Here is a 12,393-nt window from a genome sequence, read left to right as displayed (position 1 = left end):
ATATCTCTGGTGCTGTAGGGACTCCTGTGCAGCAGTTGTTTAATCAGACTCGCAATGCCTGTGTCTATGTGGTGGTGAATGATTATAGTTCTGTATAATCAGCCATATTGTCTCCAAATACACTGGCATTTTTATTCAGCAGTTCATTAAGATATTGCCATTGTGTTGAGTCTAGATTACTGCCACAATTCTCAACTAGCAACGTCAGATGTGCTGGTAACCGAGTGTTTGCTTTCAGACTCAGTGCAATGGAAGCAACAGTAGCATTACAACTATAATTGGTTGCATCCACATTGGTTACTGCTCTGACTATCATTCTAGTGGGAATTTGGATTACTGATCATTCATAACTGCAGAGTAAAACTAGGACTTTATCCATTAATGAATATGTCACTCTCCATGCTACTGCTGTGTACTTTCTGGACAGAAAACAGTTTCACACATTGGTTCAACAGCTCATTACACAGTGCCAATGAACTCGACCCCATCTGTAGTAATGCATGGCACACCACTTACATACATAAAGGTACTGTTGTTTGATTCACAAGGAACACGTAAGTGATTCACTGTTCCATGTTCGGTTCTAACTGGCACTGAATGGATTTCCCACTGAAATTCAGTTCATCCATTGCACAGATGCAGTTAGCAGAGAGAATGCCAATGCCTTAATTGAGGCCTGCAAAATGACCTTCATTCTATGTTTCAAGCGACCTAGATGTATTCAGAGGCCCGCCTCTCTATTTACATCTAGCATGTTATCATTCACCAGAACAAAGTGAGTGCTCACTGTCTGGAATGGCGACTTCACTCAGAATGCCTGACACACAGTGATATCTAATGGAGTCTTTTCATCTCTTGTGTCCATTGCCCTACTGTGTACTTTTGCCAGATATAAAAAGCATCACTCTCCTCAGAAATTGCTGGGCTGACCACCACACTTTGGGCACATATTGTCTGTTGTGCTTTTCTAAATGAGTGGCCATCTAAACCTTGGGACTTATTAGTTTGACAGAACCTGTGCAGTAACAACTATAGCTCACTGCTGGCCCTCCTCCACCTCATTTGCAGTCAATCAGAGTGGAGGAACTTGTCTGTCTTGTTACATGGCAAGATATGGGCAATTTACACAGAAATGCTCCTGTAGCTCACAACCATAGCATACATTCTGGTTCTCCCTGGAAAAACCTGTCCATTTGCGGCAATACACTGGGAGGTATTGCTTGTGGCTCCACTTTCAGTAGAGCATGAGTTCAACAGAAGGTACCTGCTTGAGCAGGGCAAATCACATCCAGAGGCATAATCCCAGCTGCTGCCAATGGTTTCCTTCTCTTTAGTGATTTTTGTGAGGTGACTACCCCCAAACCTCCTCATCACAGATACCACCCCTATCAGGATACAAATATCACATACTCCGAGGTGATGACTTATGATCTCACTTATATGTCTCTTAATGAACTTGCAACCAATAACGTCCTCTTAATCTGCCAACTATGTTGTAAGGTAAGCTTTTCTCCTACAAATGACATAGGTAACCTGTGAAGTCACTCAAGTTCTAAAAGGGCCCTTTCCTTTGAGCTTGAACTTGGCCCAGTGGATAACTGTTTTACGTCAAGTTTAACCACTGGTGCAGCTTGGCTATGGTTATTTCTCAGTTTCCAAGTTGTGTTTCCATTACGTACTCAATAGCATTAACCCTTCGAGCATGGGTAGGTCAAAATGCACGTGTCATGATTTTTTCACAGAGTTACCTTAAAAATTTAATTAAAATACTTTATGATCAATGTATATCAATAAACTTGGCGTCAAATGTAGTTTATAATTCAGGTTTAAATATCATGAACCAATTCTTAATTTCGAAAAAAAAATATTTAAATAAACCTCAGTTTTACCTTTCTGTATCACGTGACAATTCTTTACTTTTAATTGTCCATTTTCGATTTGCTTTTGCCCTTTATGAATTCCTTACTTATTGTGGAGTTTAGAACTTATACTAAACGTATCCCGCGTTAAACTTTCAATTTATCGACAAAGCTTTTTGCTTGACAGAGAAATAAGCAACAATTACAGTTAATATTTAACGTTCTTTTATGGTGGGAGTGCAAAAATTAGAGAACGACAAGATTTCAGACATAAGTATTAAATATCGTGATCGATGATAGCACAAGCCAAGTACGAACGCGGTTGTGTAATTCGACAAAAGTTTGCTTGTAACTGGATTCGTTGTTAAGATAAAACTGTGTTGTGTAATAAGTAGCTATCATCATAGTATGAGAGGGTCTAAGTGCAACTGTAAACAAATAAAACTAAATAAATAATCCATTAGCTTTAGCGCTGAAAATAAATAGCATGTAATTATTTGCTACAATGTGCAGTCATTTTAGAAAAGAACGGGTGATTTATATTTTGTATTTTTTGTTACTTGTTGGTTACAAGGTCGGTCAAATGGACCAAGTCCGTACAAAGTCTCAGGGTAAAGAAAATAACAGATAAAGTATAAAATTTTATAGATAAAAGTATTATTGATCTAGGAGATTCTGGAGATAATGCAAATGAAATTCGAAAACTAAGATGTAAAAATGTATTTTCAAACTTGATATGACAAACACCTTGCACTCAGATTATTCAGAGTCTGAGTCATACTATGACTCCATAAATTCGCAGATAAGTCTTTAGTAAAAATATTTTATTAAAAAGTTTGATTTATTTGCGTAAAAAAATACTTGTAATGCTTACTAAAAGAATGGTTTTAGATGTTCCAAAGGCACACCGTGGCCAGGTGGTTAGGGCGCTTGACTTGCAATTTGAGGGTCGTGGGTTCGATTCCCCTTCTCACCAAACATGTTCGCCTTTTCTGCCGTGAGGGCATTATGATCTAACAGTCAATCCCACTATTAATTGGTTGGCAGTGGGTGGCGATGACTAGCTGCCTTCCCTCTAGTCTTACACTGCTAAATTAGGGACGGCTAGCACATATAGTCCTCGCGTAGATTTGCGCGAAATTCAAACCAAAACATCTTCAAAATCATTAACTCGTTAAATGTTTCAATGAGAACCACCTTGGGTTCAAGCTATTGCTTTGGTAACTTTTAACCACGAGTAAATTAAGGTATAAAATTTAAAAAAACACCACAGCACTAACGGATATTCCCATAAGTTCGCATATATGTGAATACATATTTAGTCATTTCATGTAGTATGCTAGCTCAAACGGTATTTTAAAGCTTGACAATTTTTTTTATCTGATGTTTACAAATTCTGTAATGTTTTATTACATTTTTGATGTAATAATATGTATACTAATACTCGCATACGGCAATTAATTATTGTCTGTATCCCAAGCACTAGAGAACGAACTGGAGTGTCACAAATAATTCGTTCAATTTCTAGCTAGCTCCCAAAACGAGTAAACGAAAAGAACTGAATTTGAAATGATCTTCATTCATCTATATTTATAACTAAAGGACATTTCAGTTTATTTTAGTGCCATGGAGCTGGGAATATTGTCTTTGTTTATGGCCTATTTTTATTGATATTACTATTATTACACATTAAGGGGTAACTATTTGTGTTATAGATCTTCCAAAATGAGATAAAGGCATTAAGTATTTCCATATTTTATGCAAATGTAATATTATATACGAATGAAGAGTTTCTTTATTGTTTGTTTGTAGTTAAACGCAAAGATACACAATGGGCTATCTGTGCTCTGCCCACTACGGGTATCGAAACCCGGTTTCTAGCGTTGTAAGTCCGCAGACATACCGCTGTGCCACTGGGGGCGTTTCTTTATTGTTTAAAAGTTCGTAAAGTAATATTACAAATACACAACATTTCCTTTTTCTCTGTCGCTGGACTTGCTTCAGAATTTCATGGCCCCAAGTGGCTCAGCTGTAAGTCTGTAAGATTACGACGCTAAAAATCGGGTTTCGATACCCGTGGCGGGCACAGCACCGATAGCCCATTGTGTAGCTTTGCGTTTAACTACAAACAAACAATAAAGAAACTCTTCATTCGTATATAATGTAGTTATATTGTCTAAGTTGCATACTCAGTCACTTACCAACAGCACAAATTCTGTGTTTGTTTATCTCATCGTCAACCAAAGTCAGAGTTAACCCAATGAGAATTTAGAATGACGTCACGGCACTAATCGCGAGCTATAGTACGAGTTCCCTAGACATAGTTCATGCTTTTCCTGGTAGGCACGTTAATTTTAGATCTGGAAAAAAAGAGCTCTTAACGTAAAACGAGAGTGGATATATTCTTTCAAAATATCCTTATCTGCTTTGCTCTTTATATTGTATTTACTGGCTGTTTAACTTAAAGCTGTTATGGCATCATGACCGTATTAATTATTAATCTAAGCTGCCTGAATTTACGGTTTAGTAATCGCGTTTGGCTCAGTTCTTAACTAACTTCATACAGGTCGTTTTTCTCTAGTATTCGCTGTTTTACGTTAACCGTTATGCAACTTTCGATATGGGACTACACAAGTACTACGTCGAGCTTCGATTCTACAACCGATAGAAATATTAATATGATAAAATTCGTCTTTATCGGTGACAGAGCAGTCGGGAAAACGAGTATCTTAGTGACTTACACAACCAACGGTTACCCTAGTGAATACGTCCCCACCGCTTTTGATAACTATTCTGGTAGGTCGAATATATTTCTATTATCTTTGTTTGTTAGTATATATATGTCATTTCAACATTACTGGCCTCGTTTGAATAATCTGGGTAGTAATACAAACATTATTCGTACATTCTGTGTTTCGTTAAATGTGTGTAAAGCCGAGTAGGAAAGAATACGTTCAAATCGATTATAATTTTAGTATACTAGTATATTTGTACCTCTTCAGTTGAAGACACTGAAAGAACGTCACTCTTTAAAAACTGCATACATTTGTTTAAACATCTTGACGGCTGTTAACAAGCGTACAGTTGTGTTTTTGTGTATATATTGTATAATAGAAATATTATTCATCTAACTTGATTGAATAATTATAGAATCAAAATGTCGGACTCATAGATACGAGCCTAACATATCATGATACTTAAGTTTTAATAGTTCGAAACATGAAAGTTGTAGGGAGATGATGGTTGTAAAAAGATTCAAACCGCTGAGCACTTTGAAAGTATTGTCACTTTTTAAAGTCAGGTATAGATTCTTTAATGACTGATTTATTTCTTGAGAGGAGAAAATATCTAACGAGCAACTATTATTCTCTCTACCTGAAAAGTTTTGACGTATTTTGTAAGAATTATTCAAAAGCTTCTATAATACAGTCCATTTAATGTTCGTCATTCTCTTGTAACGTTTCATGTTAAGTGATAGTGACAGTGGACAACCATCTCACCAGACTACAGTTATGTGACACAGCAGGCCAGGTAAGACTTTGTTTTTTGTGTGTGGAAGTATGTTTAATACTTGGGTAGTGAGTATGGTCCTATTAAAACCGTAGAAACCGAAAATGTTATTAATGAGGTAGTTAAATCCGCTAGCGCGCGAGATTTCCATGATAGGATATTTTTACCAATTTGTGTTTTTGTGTATATATTGTATAACAGAAATATTATTCATTTAACTTGATTGAATAATTATAGAATCAAAATGTCGGACTGATAGATACGAGCCTAACATATCATGATATTTAAGGATTAACAGTTCAAAATGTTGGCAAATGTTACTAAGAACATTTACTTGTATTGGAGTTTATGTTAAACGTTCAGATTAAAACGTTTTGTTGTTTAATTACAATACTTAACTATTTAAAAAATTACTTTATTTCACAAATTTATTTTGAATTGTAGAGCTATACGATTTGGTGATAAATGTGATTGGTGTTTAATAATTACAAAACATATTTAGGTTTTGTCCCGTACAAGAACGAGTTACAGTTGTAATGACACATCTGGTATTTTAAAATAACAACACAAATTATATACGGAAACAAAACACCCAAAACGTTTGTTTTTAAAGCAAGTTGTCATGAATTGTTATGTTGAAAGGGAATTTGCTAATGTTAAGCCTTATAGTTAAAGTATTAATTATGTTTAGTTCATGTCTACTTTAAAATGATATTGTGTACCTTGACTTTTAATAGTATAAGTAATGTTCCAATTATTCAACCGTATAGATGATATACATGTTTTAACGGGTAGTTAAGAAGAGTATAGAATAATTTGTAAAGATCCTATAGGTGTATAATGGCTGGAGACGGCTTGAATGGGTAATGAAGAAAAACTTTAATATAAGTTTAACATAACAGCAAATGTACAATGTTTCGACAAGGTTTTGTCATCATCAGGTACAAGTCAGGTACAAGGTGGTTCCTCGTCATTGAATCCTATAGGTATGGTTGATTGATAAGTTTTACAAAGTTTTTGCGTTACAAAAATGGCAATTAATCCCTTAGCTTGGATGGTGGGTGGTATGGTTTTGCTGACCGGTCAGTAGTTAATATTAGGAGTGGCAGCAGTTAGCCTTAGTAGTTTTGCCATAAATACAAAATATAAATAGTCAAACATACAGAAAGTACGTGACTCGATCTGCAGTTAGTGGGAATGTTTGTTTGTAGTTAAGAACAAAGTTACACAATGGGCTATCTGTGCTCTACCCACCACGAGTATCGAAACCCAGATTCTAGCATTGTAAGTCCGCAGACATACCGCTGTGCCACTGGGGGGGGGGGGTCTAGTGGGAATGAAAGTAGAAGATTTAGAAGCTTTTGCGTTGAACTAATCTTAAGAAGTGCTTTTGTGTTCTTCTCCACGTTTGAATACTTTACGATACAGTGCAGCCCTCCAAAAATAATAAAGTTTGCAGTTAACGCAAAAAAATAAAAATCAAGTAAAAACATAAACAACTAGTAATAGTAGAAATTAAACAGAAAACTTTAAAAATTGTAATATACATTGAAAATCAGTTTTATAAAAATCCTCATTTTTTGTATAACAGAAATTCAAAGAGACGAAAGCTTTTTCTTTTTTTTAAGACCGTTTGTTTACTACACAGAACCAAATTTTCTTTCATTTCTGAGTAACCTCATTAACTCATTGCCAGTAGCGACAGCTATTTCAACCCAATTTCCATGATTAATTATCAGTTCTGTCAAGTATTTACTGAAATGATTTTAATGATTGTTTTGTTTGATTTATGTCACGGACATTCACAAAGTTTGAAATGGAGAGAAAAATTCGGAATAGCTGCTACAGATAAATTTATTTACATTACTAATTTATTCTTACTACCCTGTATTTTAAAGTAACATGTCATTCGGTATTAAATCTGCTAACGAGTGTTCTTAATGTGGCGAATGAAGACATTCATTTATCAATAGAATTGATTGTGGTACAGTAAGAACTGAAAACGGGCGAACCAGATGCATATACATTAACCTCTTCAACAGAAACATTCCACTTGTTGTTTAAATATCTATTAAAGTTCGTTGTAGCTACAGTCACCAATTATGTTGCTGTAGTTTTAGCCTTTTATTTTCTGAAGATTCCAGCACTAAGTAAAATGATAACAGTAATGCATTAAAGCCATGTGTTTAGCCTTAGTGGTCGAAACCAAAACGTCATAGATTTATCAGTAAGTATTTAGTCGAAAATATATTCACAAAAAAAAAACTCGACAGGTGGATAAGGCACTCGACTTGCAACCTTGGGGTTGCGGGTTCGAATCCATATCATCGAACATGCTCGTCTTTTCAGCCGTGGGGACGTTATAATGTGACATTCAAACCCACTATTCGTTGGTAAAAGAGTAGCCCAAGAGTTGGCAGTGGGTGATGTTGACTAGCTATCTTCACTCTTGTCCATCACTGCTAAATTAGGAGCGGGTAGCGTAGATAACCCTCATGCAGCTTTGCGCAAAATTCAAAACAAACCAAACAACTCGATAATTAGTTTATCTTGGCAACTCTAAAGGTTTATCTGATCTACCACACATGAGTATTTTATAGATCACATCTTCATTGCCCTGAACTTCGTGAATATTATTATAAATGTTACAGATCAATTTGAAAGTGTAATGAAGAGCTAATGAAAGACATTGAGAATATTAAGATAGTGTAAATGATATTATAAAAACTATAAAAGTTGCACTGAAAATGTTGGGTATATCGTTAGTTATCTGTGACACGTTTTCTATGATAACAGAAAGCTAAACAAAAGTGTCAGAAAATTCAGAACATTTTAGTATTTCCAAATGCTATTTTTTTATAATTTTGTTGTTGTTCTGTCACCGGCTGGGACTAACACTAAAGACGATAAAAACCCGCTTCTACAGAGACATCTCAAAAGTAAATAGACACCATGATGTTCTTCAATAGTCATTTATCTCACATTATCAACTTGACAAAAATGTTTACAAATGTGCATCAGTACTTAGTCGATTTGCCACTAGCATTTATTCAGTGCTTTGACTCGTTCTGGCATGGAATCAATGAGTTCTGCAATTTTCTCCTGTAGGATCTTGACCCAGGCTGTACGCAAAACATCAAGTAGCTCTCCACGGAACGCTGGTTTTCTGGAACTTCTTCTCACTGCTCGAGCAATTATGGCCCAGACATGCTCGATGGGGTTCATATCAGGTGACTGACTTGGCCATGGGAGTCTTTCTTAATTAAATGACTATTGAATAAACATCATGGTGTCTATTTACTTTTGAGATGTATCTGTAAAGTCAACACAATTAACTTTAGTAAAATTTGATGCACTACAGCAGCCACGTGCTTAGCCTCAGAGATCGAAACCAAAACATGGCAGACTTAGCAGCTTGACAGTCAAAAAGTCGTTTTTGAAGAGTATAATTGTTGGCACGACTTTTAAAGAAAGCACTCAACACCATTCCCCGTCTTGACTAAAATATAACCTCAATAAGAAGGAAACGTGGATTTTGTTTTGATGGAATTAAAGTGCACTTTAACGAATTTATCGTCGTTTTCCAGATTTGTGGTGCTTCGTTACCATGTGCAGGGCTGGCGCTACCATTAGGCCAACTAGGCAACTGCCTAGGGCGTAGACCTCAGAGGGGCGCAGTACTGACCTTTAAGGGTCACAGTTTTATACAAATTAGTTGTTTTAAGAAAAAAACATAATAAAAGGAAAATATAATAGTTCATTGTTCATAATAGTTTATAGTTCATTGTTAGTTCATAATCAGTTTATTGTTTTCAAGGGGTGCAAGTAGCTGGCCTTGGGGGCAAAATAGTATGGCGCCGGCCCTGACCATGTGTTTTGTGTATATATCTAGTGGTACTATAAAATGTAGAATTTTGTCGTGCGATAATGCAACGGTTGAAAATACTTGATGTCGACCCAAGCTAATGACATTATATCTTAATGCAACGGTTGAAAATACTTGATGTCGACACAAGCTACTGACATTATATCTTAATGCAACGGTTGAAAATACTTGATGTCGACACAAGCTACTGACATTATATCTTAATGCAACGGTTGAAAATACTTGATGTCCACCCAAGAATGAATAAAACAGTACGCTAAAGTGTCCATTAAACAAATCTTTTTGGGGATTTTCTTCTCAGAGACTTGTGGTATGCAGATGGGATGACCTCATGTCTCTTATCGTTATGTGTTGTCCTGTCACTGGGAGAGCTCTCTCTAGGAGGGTGGTTTAGTGAATCCACTGGCAGTTCCTTCCTTGATGATCAGAAAAATAACATAATAACGACTTTTTATTTTATCATTAGCTGATATAAGTATTTCCCAGGTAAAGTCATGTATAATATGAATGTTGTTATTCAACCTCTCTGCTTATTCTGTGAAAGACTGCTGAATGATTGTCCTTTTGATGTGAGTAAAGAAGGTACAATGGCACTTTGTTCTTTCTCAAACTTTCTTGATGATGGTGTGTTGCATGTATCGTCATTTATTGTTATTCAATAACTAATAAGTAACAGTGGAAGATCTTGATCCCACGTTTTCTGACGTTCATTCATATAAGTGTTTAATTGGTTGTACCTCTCCACCATGCCATCAGAAGATGAATGAAGGGATGTTGTCCTGGTCTTCTTGATTCCAAGGATCTGACACATTTTCCCAAAAGAGGCTGATTCAAGGATTCGTCTCTGAGTTGAGCAAAGTTCCATAGGCACCAAATCTTAAAACGAATTCATTGACGAGTTTACTTGCTAGAGTTTCTTATTCTTGGTTAGGAACAGCATATGTTTCTGCTTATTTGCTGAAATAGTTCTTCATAACCATGATGTAATTGTTCCCACTGTTACGCTAAACTAGAGGACAAATCATATTGACAGCAACTCTCTCAAGTGGTTCTCCAACACAATACTACCGTAGCTGTCCATGCTGTTACTTTCATGAGCGTTTTTGCTCACAGCATCATTCACAGGATTTACACTACTTCTCTGCAGATCCTTGGCACCCAATCTAATAGAAGTCATCTCTCCAGTATCTTCCTAACACCTACGTGTCCAGCTGTAGAAAGTTTGTGAAAATGATGGAGGGTTTTTGAAATGTAGAGACAATGGAAGTACAAACTGTACTTGCTGTGTATATCCACTAGAATCTTCCCATTTTCGATATGATAAGCCCTTTTGTAGGCACAATGACTCCTAATGTGTCTAGTATATCTCCATCTTTGGGTTTTATAGCGCGACTGTTTACCATGAGGGTTTTTCTGTACTATTACTGATAAACTGAATAAACTCATATCGTTTGTCTGAGCATCTCTAATTTGAATGTTGGACAATATACGATTTTTGTCATCACTTGTGGATGTTACATTTTGGACCATACTCTGTTATATTTTAGGCTGGTTGTCTTTACTGTTTCTTGCTTTCCTCTTTTAAATGTTTACATTCTTCATCAACAATATGATCTTCAGTATAATGTGTCATCATTTCCATGGCTCAATCCAGAGCGATAAACGATGTTAAAGTTGTACCGAAGTTCTTGTAGCCATTTTCCTATCTAACCATCGAGATTGTGAAAACTGACTAGCCACTTAATAAATGCTGCATGATATGCCTGGAGTTTAAACTTTCGTCTTTGTAGGGCTCGAACAACATTTAATAGCTCTCTTCGAGCTGTACAATACTTCATTTCTGCAGCACTTATTTTCTTGCTATAGTAGCAATCACTTTTTCTTTTACATATTGTACTTATAATAACGCTGCTGTCACTGCAAAATCACTGACATTTGAATGTAAAATGGTTGGATCTTCAAGGGTATAGTAAAACAGAAACAGCTGTTTATTCTTTCATCAAGATGATGAATGTTTTTCACAATCACTTTACATCTTTTCTTAGTTCTTCTTTAAATATTATATCTCTTTCTTTGAACCCCTTTCTTTAATTCCCATCTTTTACCTGTTTAATTTCTATAATTTTTTCTTGGACTTCTTTTAATTTTCTCTCCCATTCCAATTGTTTATCTTTTAATTTTATTGGCCTTCTTTTATTTGTCACATCACCATTTGTCCCCTAATGAAACATCAGTAAGTTTAAGGACTTACAATGCTAAAATACGAGGTTCAATTCCCCGCAGTGGACACAGCAGATAGGTCAATATGGCTTTGCTCTAAACAAAACAAACAAACCTATATATGTCATCACCAGCAAAGTTTCTGTCTCGCTTTGTGACCGTGAAAGTTTAATCAAAATTGTGTTTTATTTTCAACAGAATAGTCCCACTTCTTACACTATTGATGTAACGTGTTCTATTGTTTCGAGGATTATTTTGGATTATTTGATAAAAGTAATGTCAAATACAGCCCATCTAATGATAATGAATTAATTTATTTCTACGTTCACTTTGACGCAAGGTGCCAGATTAACTTGAAATACGATGGAAAGAAAACACAAGTATGAGTATGCTTTATTTTTTCACCTTTTTTTACCGTATTGTACTTTCGTTTATCTTAATTCTTTATAACAATTAGAACCGGTTATTTGCTTTTGCACCTTAGACTCACAACAGCCAACCAACCAAATACAACGGTTCAAATAACGTTTAACATAACTTCCGAATCACAAAAACTTAATACTGATTGATTAGCTCACTAACTGGCATTTAATTGTACCTTTGTTTCTACGTGCTGCACGAAATTTTTAGGTATTGCTTCATGCGTCCTCTAGCAAACAAACACCTCACTTGGAATACTAAATACTTACAACAGTATTCCTATGACAACCACTCAAAATATAACAGTTTTCAGTAACAAGGGTGTCTTCTATACATTATAAATACTCCCCAATGGCACAGCGGTATATCTGCGGACTTATAACGCTAGAAACTGGGTTTCGATACCCGTGGTGGGCAGAGCACAGATAGCCCATTGTGTAGCTTGGTGTATACCTACAAACAAACAAACGAATCCATGGAAACCACAAAATATTCTCC

The 12,393-nt window shown here is 35.8% G+C and overlaps 1 protein-coding gene across 1 annotated transcript in view; it reads left to right on the top strand.

Moving 5' to 3' along the window:
* The first annotated feature begins 4,379 nt into the window (after nucleotides 1-4,379).
* The window catches only part of LOC106461827 (cell division control protein 42 homolog), a 17,685-nt gene continuing 9,671 nt past the window's right edge, over nucleotides 4,380-12,393 (top strand). Inside the window, exons 1-2 of the mRNA XM_022388905.1 lie at nucleotides 4,380-4,655; nucleotides 5,332-5,390. Coding sequence (XP_022244613.1) covers nucleotides 4,466-4,655; nucleotides 5,332-5,390 — 249 coding nt within the window. The 5' untranslated portion in view covers nucleotides 4,380-4,465. The remainder of the gene's footprint in view (nucleotides 4,656-5,331; nucleotides 5,391-12,393) is intronic.

The sequence above is a fragment of the Limulus polyphemus genome, unplaced genomic scaffold (genome assembly GCF_000517525.1).
Source record: "Limulus polyphemus unplaced genomic scaffold, Limulus_polyphemus-2.1.2 Scaffold1040, whole genome shotgun sequence".
Lineage (NCBI taxonomy): Eukaryota > Metazoa > Arthropoda > Merostomata > Xiphosura > Limulidae > Limulus > Limulus polyphemus.
Note: the sequence above shows the minus strand (reverse complement) of the source record. Positions and strands in the feature narration are given on the sequence as shown.